Consider the following 17,313-nt stretch of genomic DNA (forward strand, 5'->3'; position numbering starts at 1 on the left):
GAGGATGGTGACAAAAAGGACAAAGATAAAGAGGAAGAAAGTGATGATGAGAAAGGGAAATCTCCTAAAGTTAATAAAAAGAAGAAGAAGGAGAAGGAGAAAAAGAAGAAGGAAAAAAAGAAGAAGAAGGGAAAACCCGGGGACACCTAGCACTCTCCTCTTCTTGCATGTTGTGGTTTGTCTGATTCTCTGGAGGCTCTATCTGGCCTTGTGGTCCATTCAACGTTGTTGCAGCTGTTCAGAAATGGAGATCCATACTAGGGTTGGGTGGTAATACTGTATGCCGCGGTATTTGAAAATAGCAACGGTGTCAATACCGATACAGCAATGGTGTCGTTACACACCTGTCGTCAAGAGCCCCCAAAATATAAACTTAACAGGCAATTTGGGTATAGTAATAAGAAGAAGTAGACCTTTACTTGTATAGCAAATTTCAGACAGACTATGCAGCTCAAGCTCTTTGACAGATCAGTACAACCATATCACAATAATAAATAGAACAACTTTAATAAAGAAAAGACAATAAAATAATCCAAAAAGTAAAAAGAGTAGGAAATTAAAGTTTTTGTAGTTGTATGCCAGGTTAAAAAAATATGTTTTCATATATCAATATATATATATATATATTTCAATATGTTCTTTAAAACGTCTACTGAGTCCACCTCTAATAGCTTTTGGCAGGCGGGGTTCCACAATGTTGGCGTGTAATGGATGAAGGCGGCTTCCCCATAAAACACCAAGGACTGTAGGATGTATGGGGGTGCTAGGCCTGGCCGTCACTAGGAAATGGTGGGCACAGAATCTTCCCTTAGAAACTGCTTTTCCAGTGTAGTCTCTGAAGCAGTCCGACCTGAAGTGATCTGAGCAGAGGCAGGTGTTGGTCCTTGGGATGAATTATTTGATTTCCAGACTTTTCACCCATTGACTGGCAAGCTGAGGCTTGCTGATGGGAAACCAATAATTTGAAAGTTAAAAAGATTATGCACCATTGTTCATGCATCCAATGTTGCCCCTAAATAAAAGTTTCAAATAATATCAAATTCACTCAATAATACTGATTTGTATCATGTCAAAGGTCATTTCGAGCTTATGTAACATTTCAGACATGTTGAGTTATGCTGCTGAGAAAAGGTTAGAACAACCTATGCCCTATTAGCTGGTATTGCCTCCTTTGGGCTCAAATTCTTTGGACAGATGGTCTCACATTTTCCTCAAGCACCCTCTGATACAATAAATAATTCATAGTGGATTCTATGATGGTGAGCTGGTCAGGCCCTGCAGCAGCAAAGCAGTCCCAAATCATTTCCACCCCCATGTTTTTTCTGGGGTTTTTTAAGTGCATTTTTCAGTGCTACTTGCAGAAAAGTGTTCAAGCAGGTTCGCAAAAAGACCGGAGCTCGGGTCACCAGCCGTCACAAATTCATCATTTGAAATTGGCAGGTCCCTCAAAGCCCTACAATGTGATTTTTAATCCTGCTGTAATACCGTATACCACAATTCAATTTGGGGGCGGTTTAACGGTGTCAAAAATTGGATACCGCCCAACCCTAATCCATACCCAAACCGACCTGTTCACCCCTGTTTTGGTTGTGTCCTTTTTACACTGAACTGTTTTTCATATTGTGATGGTTAACATGACATCATAATGACATCTTCATGACATGCTGTTGAGAGTCTTCCATCAGCAGCATTGATCATGCCTAGAAAGACTTTGCTGCCAATAACTGTTCTGAACCCTCTTGTGGGCCATGGTTTGGCCTCTTTGTTTGTTGTACTGTACATATTTTACTTGAAACAACATTGGTTAGTTCTGCAAATATTATGTATTTTTGCAATTAAAAGTCAACTGCAATTTGGATCTTGTGCTTTTTATCCTGAATGTGAACATGTATGATGGAAGTATTGTATTGCCACCATTAGCATTACACATATGAGCATGGGGCACAGTTAAAGTTGCATGGACTGCATCATCCGCTGCCCTGATGAGGATTCTGACCAAAACCTGGTGTCACCCCAAAACCTGGACTCATGGAAAACCCTGGAACCCTGGTTGAAAAATCACATGCCGCATATATACATGTATATAAACACATTACAGTTGTCAACCTTTGGTGCCACATTTTTTTGCACCAGACGTGGGGAGGTGGAGTCCAGCCAGCTTTCCACCAGGTGAGGATTGCTTATTCGTGCGTCCCATTCGTGCCAAATATCAGGCTGCAATCTGGAGACAGTCTCTTCAAACCCAGTCATCAGACAGGGGCAGCTGGAGATCCAGTGGATGTGCGCTTCCTTAGCACCAGGTGCCATCTTGCAGTTGCTCTCCTGCAAGTGTGTGAGGTCGTGCAAACCACCAGAGTGCACATGTCCCAACAATGGACTGAAGTGCACAAACCTGTGCAAACTACAAACCTCTGCCAACCAATGCATTGAGGAAGAGCTTGCTGCACAGCTGACAGACTCAGATGTGGATGACAATGATGATGATGTTGACCTAGTCGTGGGTGGCATGGTGTCTCAGAAAGGGTAGATTGCATTGTCCAAATATTGTGCTGAAAGACTGGACACATTTTGAATGTAGCTGTTCATATACACATTAATACAAATACATTTTAGTTGTTTTTAATCTGTTTCTTTTCTTTCTTTTGTGCTATATTGTACAACACCTCGAGCTACATTCTTATGTATAAAAGGTGCTGTGCAAATAAAGCTTAGGTTATTATTATTATTATTAGTAGTAGTAGTAGTATTACGCTAATTGTTTGCCTGACTGGCCATCGGATTTGGGCTCCTAATAGCTAAATGGCAATACTGTTTTCTTATTTTATCGTATTTAAGTAGCAAAGACCACAAATTTGCATTGACCGCCAGTCAAACTTTTAACACTTCTACCACCCAGAAAGGAGGCGTGGTCGTTCTGATGACAGGGAGATGACGTATGACTACTGATGACAGGGAGATGACGTATGACTGCTCTCATAACACAGATTGAAGAAAGCACATCGTCTGGAATTGACGAATATAATAATACATTGACGGATTGATCAGTCTACGATTGTAGTTGTGTCAAATAAGGTTGCCGGTGAGTCGTCATATCTTCCAGTTATTCTGCAATTGAGCAGAATTTCGAACAGGCAACTCCAGAACCAGCTTCCTCAAAAAACTGTTTCACGTGGTTATTAGAATTGACTGTAGTGTGCTATAGTCTATACAGCTGTTTAGAGCAAATTACAGTAATCACTCATCTCTGCATTCGTATCTACTTGCATCTACTGTTTATGTTTATCTTGTTAAAGGTGCGTGTTCGCTAGATCACATAACGCAATAGCCTATGTTTTGCTAGCTAGCTAACTTGCTATAGCTAACACGTTGCTTGCTGGAGACCAAAGCTAAGGCATGGGGCTAGCTAGCTACTGGAATCCTATTGATTATTTGTCCTATTTATACTGGAATCAAATGTTTAGATCATTCACAGTGAGTAGGTTGCGGATTACATTGGGAAAGTGAACCTACATGTGTCATGTGTACAACAGTGCAGGTTCCAGATATTTCGGGGACATGAAGAACAGAGGTGGTGGCCCGGGTGCAGTGGACAACCGACTCAAGCAGAGAGTTGTACAGGTGAACACTCTTTCCTGGAGGGGCACTACATGGGGACAACATGTTTACTTAACACTTCGTGACGTTAGAATTATAAGGTTCTATCTCCATTTTTGTCAAAATTGAGTTTTTTACATAATCTGATCCAGTAGGTGTTTATTAATGCCTGTGTGGTGTTATTTTTTAAAATGTTGACATTTTTGAGTTAGTAATTCATGAAATACAAAGGTTCCATCTCACAAAACATAATGGAATGTAAACACTTTGACGCTCAATATCTCTGAACTGCCCTAAACGGAGATAGAACCTTATCATTCTAACCTCACGACTTGTTAGAATATACAGTACCAGTCAAACGTTTGGACACACTCATGTGGGGAAGTGTGTCCAAACGTTTGACTAGTACTGTACTTTAACCTCTGTTAAAGTTATACGCTGAAAGGCAACAATTGGGTTCTGGATATAAACCTGTGTTATTAGTCCTGTCCTTGTTTGGCTAAATAACATGTTATGTTTTTTCTTTTTGCATGCTAGTATTTGAGCACCCAGAACAATCAATATGTAGACATTGCTGCAATGGCACTAGAGCTTCAGAGGTTGTATAGGTGAGTGAGTTTGAGATGCTGTGTTCTGTATATCTGGAGGGCAACTGGGCAATATTACCTGTAATCTTCGGAAACCTTTATTGATAAGCCTTGCATACATGTGGTCTTTGCACACATCAAACATGTCTTCTCAGAATGGACTACGGCAGGCGAAACAAGAATGCATTCCGAATTCAGGTGGACAAGGGTGAGTCCCTTAAGTAACCGCATATATGCATGTATGCAGTATTATTTGTCTGCACATAATATGCAGTGTTTCCCTTAAGTTTGCTGCCTTGGGGGGGTGGCATTGGACCGTGGCATGGACCCCCCCCCCCCCTCGCCCAGGGGGTAAGACCCTGCGACATACCAGCGTCATGTCCAGGGGTGTACTTGTACATTAAGCCGCCTCACGCTACAGAAACAGGAGATAGGCTCCTGCCCTATGGGTCATTAGGCTCGAGAACCATCGGTTCTCAAGGCTACTTACTTATGTGGTCTTGACTACCTGTCCACTTTCTCACCTGGTTCTTGCTCTCTCTCTCTCTGGTGTGCCGACACCATCCTGCTCTCTCTCCTTCTCTCCCTCCCTATCCTCCTCTCTCCCCCTTTTGCTGTCAACCAAAAGGCAAACATAACAACCAGAGTATTTATAATCTAATAAGAGGCATAAATTGATCCATAACAATTTATAACATAATTATAATTGAATATTGGACTGCTGTGGGCAATGCAGTCAGATAATGACTTTTTTGACTTTACTCTCACCTGAAAGAAAATCGTCCAACTATAAAAAATAAAAGTTTTCCAATGCTTCAATCCACTGTCCATGTAGCTACTGTAAATATGCCATTATGTATTACCATGAAGCCCAATTCTAGCAGAATAAGAAAGATTGTATATCTACTTAAAGTAAAATAATAACGTGCATCCAGTTAGCTCTTTAGCTGGCAAGTGTGCAGCAGACTAGCTGATCATCACCTCTGAGCTAGCTAGCTAGTTCTTCTTGCTAGTTCTTTTACACCATGGAACTATAATCAGACACTTTCTAGTCACGATAATAACGATCAATTTAACCAACTTTCTCTGTCAGAACACTCAGCAAGTATATTTTCTAACGTTTCAACGTGCTTACTTTCATCTGCAGACATCTCACCCGGCAAAAACTCTCGCGTCGCGTGCACACACTCGCGCAAAATCTTGTATTATTCTCCAGCGCTGCACAGCGCGAAGCGAAGTGTGGAGAGATAGGTCTGGCTATGTGAAGTGTGGAGATAGGTCTGGCTATGTGAAGTGTGGAGATAGGTCTGGCTATGCGAGACTACTGGCGGACTAATGTTACCAACGAGCCTATGGGCTTGCCACTCGCCAGATTCGGGTTGGGTGCGTTTAAAAAACGCGGATATTTAAGCCTCCTGCGGCCCGCCCCCCCCAAGGCAATTGTAACGGAAACACTGAACCGCATATATGCATGTACCGGTATGCAGTATTATTTCTCTGCACATAATATGCATACGCATATATGCATGTATTATTTCTCTGCCATTTCTTTTTTTATTATTCGTATTTTATTTATTTATTATTATTTATTTATTTGTATTATTTGTCTGCACATTGCGTGTTTGCAGATAGTTTACCTGTAATTCACAGCTGAGGTCTGAGGAAAGTGGTCCATAACATGTGATTTCCTATTTATCTGTTTCTTTTCAGTCCATGAAGTGATATGTAGTGATAATGGAATGACAGATCTGGAAAACAAGCACCTGGCGAAGAAGAGAGCCCGACACAGCCACGAGGACGCTGGGTAAGGGCCACGTCCTCGTCTTATTATCATCTTTGTTTTGATGGCTCAACGACCCTGAGTGGTGTGGTCATACTCTGCATTATCTGGTCACAAACAGGGATGGCAGCAGTGCAACAGACGACACCACTGACACTGATGACGACATTGTTGAACAACCACCGGTACGGAAATATATAAAACCAACATTCTATGAAGCCAACATTTGTTAAGTATAACCTATGTTGTGTTGATATCATGTTTGTGAATCACCTTCCCTCTGTTGGCAATTTCTTTCCTTTTTCTGGCCATCACAGATCAACCTCATGAACAACTCCCTGACGTCCTTGTACCGTAAGGGGAACCCTGAGAGTGGGACTCCTTCTAGGAGCTCTGCAGCCCAGGCTCAGGCCCAGTCCAGCCCCCATGGCACAGGCACCCAGGTGTCTGCAGGGGGCTGGTTCATAGACAAGAGACCAGAACTGATTGACCTGTGCGAGGAGGAGGCTGCTAGTCCTGCAGGGAATGTATGCATTCAGTCATCTATCTTCCTACACGAGTACATCTGTCAACAACCGCTCAGCAGCAGATGTCTAATTCTCTTTTTCTGTGTTGATCCTGCAGAAGCAGACCGATGACTCGATGCTTGAAAAAGAAAAGAAACCAAAGAAAGGAAGATTGAAGAAATCAAAGAAACAGAAATACTGGGAATCTAAGGGCACAGATGGTGATATTGAGGCCAGTATAATGAAGAAGAAAGGTAAAGGTTGCTATGCAAGTTATGTATTCCACTGGTTGTAAATCTGTATCCTGTCACAAGGCAATGCAATCTTAACTATAGCAACCAATTGAACAGGGGAAGACACTCCATCAACCACTTTCAAATCCCACCTGTTTACTCTTATTCCTAGGCTTCTTTTTAAAGTTAGAGTAGCTTTTGGTTTAGTTTTGTCTCTGCTTTTGCCCGTTTCTTATTTTCCATTTTTCTTTTTTGGAGTATCTTGAAAAGGTACTTGAAAGTAAATGTATTGTTATTTGATTTTCTGACCCTACTAGTAAGGACAAAACTACCTGAACTGCAATACCCTACAATCACATTTGAAGATGTCGGAGGCAATGAGGACACATTGATGGTAAACATGCTATGTACAGTTTTGCTTTTTTAAAATATTTTTTACCTGAGATTGAGCAAAACTCAAACATTTAAACGAGACCTCAAAACTTATTTATTCAATCTCGCCTTTTACATTTCTGCTACTATTGTTGTTTTATTTATTTCTATTGTTATTTGATCTATATTGTAATCTGTAAAGCACATTGTGTCACATTCTTTGTGAGGAATGCGCTATCCAAATAAAGTTTGACTTGATTTGATTTAGTGTCCATCCACACACTGAGCCATATTGGCTTGTTTGTGTTTCTTGTCTGTTTGTCCAAACCTGCAGGAGGTCTGCAAGCTGCTGCTCCACATGCGGCACCCGGAGGTGTACCAGCAGCTGGGGGTGGTGCCTCCACGGGGGTTCCTCCTCCACGGCCCCCCTGGCTGCGGGAAGACCCTGCTGGCCCAGGCTATGGCTGGGGTGAGTCTCTGGAGGCTGTGGCCCTTCAAACCTCAAGAGTTTTCTTCTGATTAATCAGGAATTCCTTGTTGTTGTTGTTTTAAAATAGAAAATAATTATTTAATTAAAATGTGATATGTATATAATTAATTAATTATTGAATCGCACACTTCAGAGGATCAGAAATCCTGACTTCTGTCCTATTTCCCGGTTGCTGTATGTTGTGCCTGTCACATTTCCTGTAACATTATTTGCCGTGGATGAATCTTAGCTGAAAAGGACTCACATTAGTCCCCCTCTGTTTGTCTTGTGTCCACAGGAAATGGAGTTGCCCATGCTGAAGGTGTCGGCTCCTGAGCTGGTGTCAGGGGTCTCAGGGGAGTCTGAGCAGAAGCTACGAGAGCTTTTTGAGCAGGCTGTGGTGAGTCCCTCCTGGCAGACCCTCTCTGCAGGGCTGACCCTAACCAGACTATGTTTACACACTGCAGGGCTGACCCTAACCAGACTATGTTTACACACTGCAGGGCTGACCCTAACCAGACTATGTTTACACACTGCAGAGATGACCCTAACCAGACTGTGTTTACACACTGCAGGGCTGACCCTAACCAGACTGTGTTTACACACTGCAGAGATGACCCTAACCAGACTATGTTTACACACTGCAGGGCTGACCCTAACCTGACACACTGCAGAGCTGACCCTAACCAGACTGTGTTTACACACTGCAGAGCTGAACCTATCTATAACCTGTGCTAGTTCTGATATTTTCCTCTCACATTGTCCCTTCCGGCACTGTTTCAGCAACTATGGTGGATATGTTACCTGTGAAATCAACAGTGAGCTGTTCACATCAATTTCTTGTACACGTAGAGAGCCTAACGCTGGCCATTGTAGTCCAGGCAATCTAGCCCATTTTAGACCCAAAAGTCAGACTAATTAAAAGATTTTTAAAAATTCAACAGATATCATTTCTATGAGGTGTCTAGAACAACATACTAAAAGTCCTAAGAAATCCTAGATGCGGAAATATGTTTAATTCTCATCAATTCAAGATGTGTGCCAATACCTAGAGAAAACTAAACTTTATTTTTTTTGTCCTGTCACAATGAAACTTTCCAGAATGCAAGTATACATCTAGCCTAACATTTTTTGTATTGCAAGTTTTTGCCCAGAAGCAAAATTACCTCACAAGGCTTAGCCTAACTGATTGCCTACTGAACCAAATAAACACATTTTCACCATTAAATCACCATTTTGCATCACGCTTTTTGGTACACACTCCATGAGCATGGTTTCTCCTGCTCGTATGCAGAGGTGATGAAATATGAACGGAGTGCAGCAGTGGCACAAGGGACTGAGATCCCTGGATTCACAGAAGAGCACCATATTCAATATGTTGAAGACAACGTCGACCACAATGTAGCAACCATCGATGGTACAGGGACATTCCATGGAATGGGTATAATAGCTTGTGTTACACCAGGAACGCAACAAAACAATCTTGTTCCCAAGATCCAAGTGACTGCTGCAGATATTGCTGCAATCGGTCGCATAAACATTCAGTACTTCAAAATTCCTCCTATGCGTGAACCTATTGTGCATCAGCCATTGGTTCTGTTGACAGCAGATAACAAAACATCACAGCTGGATGTGTTGTGGAAGAGATCCTTACTCCTTCACTCTCAAAGGCCATCATGGTCCGGTATGATGCAGCTGCTGCATCAAGGTGAACACCCTAAATTAAAAAAAACAAAAACAAAAACTCCCCTGTTGTTGCTACCTTGTCGTGGTGGATCTGTGACCCTGAGGACTATACCGGTGGGGGTTATACCCCCGGCAGGTACAACCAAGCCGGGCAGGTTTCAGGTTAGAGGCCAGTCCAAAAGCAGCATTGCCATCAACCGTTAGCAGTAGGATGGTTGGAGGAAGATTTGACGGATTTATGCATTTGTCATACATGTGTTTTTGATGTTATTCTATGAAGTCACAATATTTCGATGAAATGGTTCATGAAAGTCTGATCAGTGTGTTTGATATCATTAACAAACAACAATGTAAATATAATACATTTTGGGGAAAAGTAATTTTCGTGATATGCAAATGTGGGCATATTCAATATATATTAAGCTAATTTGCATATTCAAATTAAGTTTCAAAGGAACTTGTAATACAAAAAGAATTAGTTTTCATGTTAAGATTCATTGTGGAAAGTTTCATTGTGATAGGACAAAATATATATTTTTTAGGGTTTTCTTGACGTATTAGCACACATCTTGAATTGATGAGAATTAAACATATTTCGATATATTTTACTTTTAGTATGTTGTTCTAGACACATAAAGATGATCTATGGTGATTTTTATTTTTTATTAGTCTGTCTGGAAATGCTTCTTTGCCTGGACTATTGCTGTAAACAGCTCACCTAAGCTATGTTTAAACTCCTCTGCATCACTGTTCCCTAGTGATAACCATGTTAATGTTATGAGGGTGTGACCTAAACTAAGCATGTCTGACCTGTACCCCCGTGTAGGAGAGTTCCCCGTGCATACTGTTCTTTGATGAGATTGACTCCATCACTCCTAAGAGAGAGGTGGCCTCCAAAGACATGGAGAGGAGGATCGTTGCTCAGCTTCTCACCTGCATGGACGGTGAGAGAAGCGCTGGTTACTGTTTCCTTCAACCTGTCAATAAATGATCAATTAATTTATCTGTTGACTGTATGCCAGTGGTGCTTAGAGGTGATTTTGATGAGTACAACACACATCTGGATTTGTTTGATTATTATATGTTATATTATATTTTCTGTCCTTGAGAAACCATGGTGAGAAGCCACACCAGTGCTCCACTTGTGGGAAAACGTTTTGTGCTTTTGTGTCACCTCAAAAAGCACCAGGGAACACATGAAAAGAGGCCAAAAGAGAGACACTTAAACAGCTCTGACTATGTTAATAGCTTCACCAACATTGTGACTGCCAATGGCCACTGGTCCTAGGCATACATTTGTTTCTTTATGATGACTGATGTATAGATAATTCACTTACTTAAGACAAATGTTCATGTTGTAAGTCACTTTGGATAAAGGCGTCTGCTGAAATATAAAACAACTGAAAACTGAACTGAAAATTTGATCAAGACCTTTTTTTTTAGTTCAACATTTCATCTGTATTTGTCTTCCGTCACCGCAGACCTGAACTCCCTGCCGGTTGCCCAGGTGCTGGTCATCGGCGCCACCAACCGGCCGGACTCTCTGGACCCGGCACTGCGGCGGGCCGGACGCTTCGACAGGGAGATCTGTCTGGGGATACCCGACGAAGCCGCTCGTCTCAGGTGGGTAGCAGGCTCCCCAACGGTAATGGACATTTGTGACTTGTTCTAATGCTTTGGTCCTCATGTCGGGATCCGATGTAATGATCAGACTTTTTATTTCCGAAAAAATTTGAATACATTTCCGCGTTGTTGAAAATCAACGACACATCGCTACTCAACTAACACAGCTTGTTTTGTGAGCCTGCTAACAATGTGAAGTAGTGTTAGTTAACTAGGTAGAAGTGGGGGATTACTCACCCAATCCATTTCGTTGCAGTGTTTTGTCTTGACTATCGAGTTTGTGTTGTGATTCTCAACAACGTTGAAACATAGTTCCGTGTTTTCAAAAGGAAAGTCCGAACATTTTGATTGGTTGCCGACATGTGGACCAAATGATCAGACTGTGTCACACTTGGTCAGAGCATGGTGTTTTTTCTGGCTGCTAAAATGGTCATTAGCACGACTACTCCTATTGACACTGTTAACCAATCTTGTCGCGTTCTGGTTTCTTGTTGTTGTGCTCTCAGGATCCTGAAGACACTGTGTCGGAAGCTTAAGCTGCCTGAGGACTTTGACTACCGGCAGCTGGCCCGGCTCACCCCGGGGTACGTAGGGGCTGACCTCATGGCGCTATGCCGCGAGGCCGCCATGAGCGCCGTCAACAGGGTCGTGATGGGGATGCACGGCCAGAGCCAGGAGCCGGGAGCGGTCCTTGCGGCGGATGTGGCAGGTGGACCTGGAGGTGCGGATGGTCTTCCACAGGACACAGCCGCCCCAGAGGTTGCTGTTGAGGAGGGGAGCTGCGCGGTGGGGCCCACTGAAGATGGCTGTCCCTCGGTAGATATGGAGAGCCATGAGATGACAGACCTCAGCTCCACGCCACAAGGAGAAGGGGAACCCCAGATCCTAGCCACAGAGACGACCCCAGAGGTGAGGGACCCAAGCTATGGACACTGGCTTTTATTTCTCTCTTTTATTTTTAGATAATAATACTAATACATTACACTTATATAGCGCTTTTCTAGACACTCAAAGACCCTTTACAAACTGAAAAGATTGAGTAGTAATAATAAAAAGAAACCAAAAATAAATAAAAGAAAGTATAGGGGGGGCCTAATTATGGTAGTGCTGGGGACACATGGGAAGGGGAGGGGGAGAGGGTTAACTGCTGAAGGCGAACTTGAAGAGGTGGGTTTTGAAGGCTAGATGCTAGTGTCCAAGAGATAGAGTCCATCAGCCGTCATTGCTTTGGTCATATAAGACACGTTTTATCGTCAGCAGGGGGAGCTGGTTCGCTTGCGGTCGCTACTTAAGGTCAGCAAGTCCTTGACTGAGGAGCAGCTGGCCGGTCTGTGCATCCTCATGTCCGACTTCCAGGACTCTCTGGCCAGTGTTCAGCCCTCCGCCATACGCGAGGGCTTCGCCACCGTGCCTGACGTGACCTGGGACGACGTGGGCGCCCTGCACGACATCCGCGAGGAGCTCACCGTGGCCATCCTGGTAGGGCCTCGCCACACTCCACGTCTGATTTAGTTTTTTATCCAGAACGACTTACGATAAATACGTTTGCATTGAATGCCTTAGTCCTACTGTCCTACTATTTAACAATCGTTATGGCTGTCAGTCAATTCACATTGAACAACTTTAGACATCAGAATGAATGCTGTCATTGTGCAGGCACAGATGAATAAGAGCTGTGTGTGTTTGTCCCTCCTCAGGCCCCTGTGCGTTCTCCAGAGCAGTTCAAAGCCTTGGGTCTCAGTGCCCCTGCGGGGGTCTTGCTGGCTGGGCCCCCAGGCTGTGGGAAGACCCTGCTGGCCAAGGTAGGCTGTTCTCCCATCTGCCCGTCTTATCACATATTAATGAGACATATCTAAGGTGTCTACCACTGCCGTTGTGCCCTTGAGCAAGGCACTTAACCCCTAACTGCTCCAGGGGCGCCAAAAGATGGCTGTTCCCCCTGGGGGTGTGCATGTGTGTTGTCACAATGTTTTCTTTTTTTTCTCACAGATGATAGGGCTGTATTCTGTTTTATTTTCTGACATCCCCATGTACGTATACGTATGCCATGTATTCCAGCTGAAAATGTTCTTACTTACATGTTGCCACGTCAACAGTAGAATGAAACCCATGTTTCTATCTGACACGTCAACAGTCTCTCAGTGGCACGTCAACAGTAGAATGAAACCCATGTTCCACATTAAGTCTTATGTTTGTTTGTCTCTCTGTGTTGTCTCTCTCCAGGCCGTGGCTAATGAGTCAGGACTTAACTTCATCTCTGTTAAGGGGCCAGAGCTGCTGAACATGGTGAGTTGTCCAGCCATCTGGATTCCTTTGTGAGTCTCTTGAGATGTCCTAAATAAATGATGTAGGGAACTGAAATAAATAGCAGTAATCTAGGCTGTGAACATACAGGTCCTAGAGACAGAGAAATTAATAACATAATCTGGGCTGGTCACAGGTGGCAAGTGTAACTGACTCCCACGGGAATGCCTTGACCCGTATTAACTCTAGGTTGCCTCGGGTTACATACACCTCACAGCAACCTCTGTTCTTCCCCAGGAAGTGATACCAGATAGTCAGAACACTGTGAGGTCACCGTTGGGTCTTTGGCTGAAATGTTAACTGTGTAAAGGGGAAGAAAACATGTTGGACGGTGTTATGGTTAAACCGTATACAATCTGCGCTTTGTACTCGGGTGCAGAATTTGTCGACATAGTCTCATTACAAATCAAAAGTATTTTAGCGCTGTGTAGCGAACCCTACCCATAAAGAATGGACATAATTCACTAAAGATGTTTGTGTCGTATTGAGGGCCGTTTAAAACCGTGTCGCGATTGTGACGCGGTGGGGTGGTAACAAGTTATTTATGCGCTGGGTGTTTGAATGAACAGGTGTTTGTTGTAGAAGGAGAGATTTAACTCGGGCATTGTGTGCTTTTACCTGCAAACAAAGTCTCCTATCTCTTCGTTCCCATTCCGTCTACAGCTGTTTTTATTTATTTTACCACTGCTCGTGGAAAGTGTTCGAGCAGGTTCGCGGAAAGGATCATAGGGCTTCATCATTTAGAATTGGCGGCTCTGTCAAAGCCCTACAACAATGTGATTTTGAATCCCACGGTAAACAGTGGTTTAACCGTAAACCTCTGTATTATTTGGAGATGGTTTAACGGTATTAAAACATTCGGAAACTGCCCAAGCCTAGTTTGCATAACGTCAAGCTACCTTGACTGTTTTGTTTGAGTTGTTGATGTTTGAGTTGTTGATAGTTAGTTTGTTTGTGTCCGTCTCTCCAGTATGTCGGGGAGAGCGAGAGGGCTGTACGCCAGGTGTTCCAGAGAGGACGCAACTCCGCCCCTTGTGTCATCTTTTTCGACGAGATCGATGCACTGTGCCCCCGCCGATCTGGGCATGAGGTAAATGCCCCCCCCCACAGACACACACACACACACACACGCCATTCACAGAACAGCTCTGCCCTAGTCACTATTAGTACACTGAACACAAATATAAACGCAACATTTTAGTTTTTGCTTTTTTTCATGAGTTGAAATCAAAGACCTAAGACTTTTTCTATGTACATAAAAAGACGATTTCTCTCAAATTGGGTTCTCAAATTAGTTTAAATCTGTGTTAGTGAGCACTCCTCTGCTGAGATAATCCATCCACCTGACAGGTGTGGCATATCCAGATGCTGATTAGACAGCATGATTATTTCAGTTTTATCACACAGCACAATGCCACAGATGTCGCAACTCATGAAAAATTGGAGCAAAAAAAAAAAAAAATGTTGCATTTATATTTGTATTCAGTGTAGATAAGGGTATCTATGGGCACCTAGTATCAGGTATGCAAGGGTCACCATGGTGATGGTGATGATGAGAGTATTGCGGTGCTTGTTGTTGTCAGTCTGGTGCCAGCGTCCGCGTGGTCAACCAGCTGCTCACAGAGATGGACGGTCTGGAGGCACGACGCCAGGTATTCATCATGGCCGCTACCAACAGACCAGGTGAGCATCACAACAGTCAATGGGGGGGAAAAGCGGGATTGGCACGTTCTCAGAAGCATCATCTTTCGGGTGCAGGGTCACAAGGACACATGGAGAAACAAAGGAGATTGTTTGATTTCTGCTACTAATTAATGAATTAAAACGACCAGTTATTTCAGCGAGTGCTGAGTTTTTCCTCCTCCTTTTCATCACAACAGTCACTCCTCTAACCTGACAGAGGTGGAGTGTTTGTTGCCTAGGTTTTGGCTCTGAAAATATTCTTGCGATAATTGTAAGTGATTGACCCGTTGTCCCTGCTCGCCCCGCAGACATCATCGACCCTGCGGTGCTGAGACCGGGCCGCCTGGACAAGACCCTCTACGTGGGCCTCCCCCCGCCAGAGGACCGTCACGCCATCTTAGTCACCATAACCAAGGTAACGTAACCACGGTAACATAAACAAGACAGCGAATGGTGACGCTAAAATATGGGATATCTAATTCTAGGTGTGTGTGTGTGTTCGTTGGTTCGTTCGTTCGTTGGTTCTAGGGAGGCACCAAGCCTGGTCTAGAGGAGGATGTAGACCTGCAGGAGATAGCCCATGACAAACGCTGTGACTGCTTCACGTGAGTGCCTCAGAATGGACCTTTAAGTTAAGACACCCCCCCACCACCATGATAACAAACGTAAGACGTAATGACTAACTGGATGTACGTGTTGTTGTGTGTTTGTGTTTGTCCATACAGCGGGGCAGACCTGACAGCGCTGGTGAGGGAGGCGTCCGTCAACGCCCTGAGAGTCAACCTCCTCTGCCACACAGGTCACTTTTGTTCTTACCACCGTGTGTTTTAGTTGCTTGCAAATCTACCAGATATTTGATCCAAAGTAATTCCATGAAGATTAGCTGAATACAGGGTTCCCACACCTTCTGAAACATCAAATTCAAGCACCTTTCAAGGACTTTCAAGACTCAATTCTCTCAAATTCAAGGACCCAACACGGCATAGTTTGAGACAGATCTAGATGAGATCTTGCCTTCTCTACCACAGCACATCAAAACAATATATTATGAAATATGTGTAAAGTTAAGCAATAGAGAGAGGAGGAGCTAAGTAAAACATTTTTTAATATATATATTTTTTTTTCAGAGAGAGAGGGGAATTCAAGCACTTTCAATGACCCATGTCTATTTTCAAAAACATTTAAGACCTTGATTTTTTTTCTCAAATTCACAAACTTCCAAGGATTTCAAGGACCCGTGGGAACCCTGTGTAGTAGCCCTACAAATACCTGTTGATCGTCATGGCCCATTGAGTCATTTTAAACTGAACACTGCAATCTTGGTATCAGGTTCCCACGTGTTCTCAGGCTGAATGCGTATTTCCTTATTTACCCACTTAGGTCATACTTTCTCCAACGGCCCTGTGGTGAACATCAAGGTCAGCAAGCAGAACTTTGAGGACGCTTTCAAGAAAGTACGCCCTTCCGTGTCTAAAAAGGTGAGTCCATATACAGGCATGATAATCGCTCACCTTTCGGCGAAATTCGCCTTTTTGAATCCAAAATAGGTGACCTACCTGAATCGTGTAAACTATAGCCCCACCATGCTGGCTCTAGTATTCTACACCTTCCCAGTCCTGGAAAGGGGAAAACTTTCTGGATCAAGGCTATGAAACTCTACCATTACCTTCCATCTTTAGTTTTTAGACAAGCAAGTGTAAATGTTTGTTAATTATGCTCCCATAATCCAGTCTGTTGGTAATGGTTTGTTGTATCATCCCTTGGAACAGCATCCACCCGTCATTAGCAATTGAGTAGCTGTGGGCTTAGCACTTAATTAACTTGTCCCCGGGCGCCTCTCGTCAGGGTATACCAGTGCCCCCCACTCCTACCCATCGCCTGCTCATGTCTTTAATGTCACTGCTCATATCAGTTCCCACTAAACCAGTTTGACCTGTCTCCATCAGTAAACGCTGTAGGTGGATATTTTAGGTATGTATAATTACACGTTACCTTTTGTCTCCTCTATTACAGGACCAGAAAATGTACGAGTTGCTAAAGGAGTCTCTTACCAGGTGATACCGGACCTGAGGGTTGGACCTGAGGAGGGGTAGCTCTTCAGAACAGGAGGACCTGAGGGTTAGACCTGAGGAGGGGTAGCTCTTCAGAACAGGAGGACCTGAGGGTTAGACCTGAGGAGGGGTAGCTCTTCAGAACAGGAGGACCTGAGGAGGGGTAGTTCTTCAGACGTATCATCATAACTTTTTCATAATCTACATTTTCATAAGAAATGTGTATATTATTTTTGAAAGGAAATATCAAGTGTCTTTTTAGTTGTGTACATTATAAATGGATTGCTCTATGTAACGACCATAGTGATGTTTTGATAAATATGATTCTTGTGACTGTCGTTATCCACGAATGTGATTACTGATCAACTGCCTTTCAGTTTCTAGCTTGGGCCATGTGTATTCAGTGTACTGTTCCTTTCCAGACA

The 17,313-nt window shown here is 43.4% G+C and overlaps 1 protein-coding gene across 2 annotated transcripts; it reads left to right on the forward strand.

Annotated features, from left to right (window-relative positions):
• The first annotated feature begins 2,979 nt into the window (after nucleotides 1–2,979).
• Nucleotides 2,980–17,163, forward strand: nvl (nuclear VCP like). 2 transcript variants are annotated; one of them, XM_080550457.1, is made up of 24 exons: nucleotides 2,980–3,079; nucleotides 3,531–3,618; nucleotides 4,132–4,202; nucleotides 4,337–4,389; nucleotides 5,892–5,985; nucleotides 6,083–6,146; nucleotides 6,279–6,488; nucleotides 6,586–6,721; nucleotides 7,018–7,094; nucleotides 7,407–7,541; nucleotides 7,840–7,941; nucleotides 10,054–10,171; nucleotides 10,709–10,850; nucleotides 11,357–11,759; nucleotides 12,108–12,329; nucleotides 12,548–12,652; nucleotides 13,074–13,136; nucleotides 14,125–14,244; nucleotides 14,738–14,837; nucleotides 15,146–15,252; nucleotides 15,366–15,442; nucleotides 15,563–15,636; nucleotides 16,218–16,315; nucleotides 16,851–17,163. In XM_080550457.1, the coding sequence occupies exons 2-24, from the start codon at nucleotides 3,556–3,558 to the stop codon at nucleotides 16,893–16,895; spliced, it is 2,679 nt and encodes an 892-aa protein (XP_080406583.1). In that variant the 5' UTR covers nucleotides 2,980–3,079; nucleotides 3,531–3,555; the 3' UTR covers nucleotides 16,896–17,163. The 2 variants fall into 2 exon arrangements, with proteins under 2 accessions (XP_080406583.1, XP_080406584.1); XM_080550458.1 differs by having other exon boundaries at nucleotides 12,111–12,329.
• The last annotated feature ends 150 nt before the right edge of the window (nucleotides 17,164–17,313 follow it).

This window comes from Nansenia antarctica (assembly GCF_963989245.1).
Source record: "Nansenia antarctica genome assembly, chromosome: 1".
Classification (NCBI taxonomy): Eukaryota; Metazoa; Chordata; class Actinopteri; order Argentiniformes; family Microstomatidae; genus Nansenia; species Nansenia antarctica.

Coding starts and splice junctions, on each gene's coding strand:
- nvl (XM_080550457.1), top strand. CDS start 3,556: ATGAAGAACAGAGGTGGTGGCCCGGGTGCAGTGGACAACCGACTCAAG. Junction 11,760..12,107: donor CCACAGAGACGACCCCAGAG/GTGAGGGACCCA, acceptor TTTTATCGTCAG/CAGGGGGAGCTGGTTCGCTT. Junction 13,137..14,124: donor GGCCAGAGCTGCTGAACATG/GTGAGTTGTCCA, acceptor CCGTCTCTCCAG/TATGTCGGGGAGAGCGAGAG.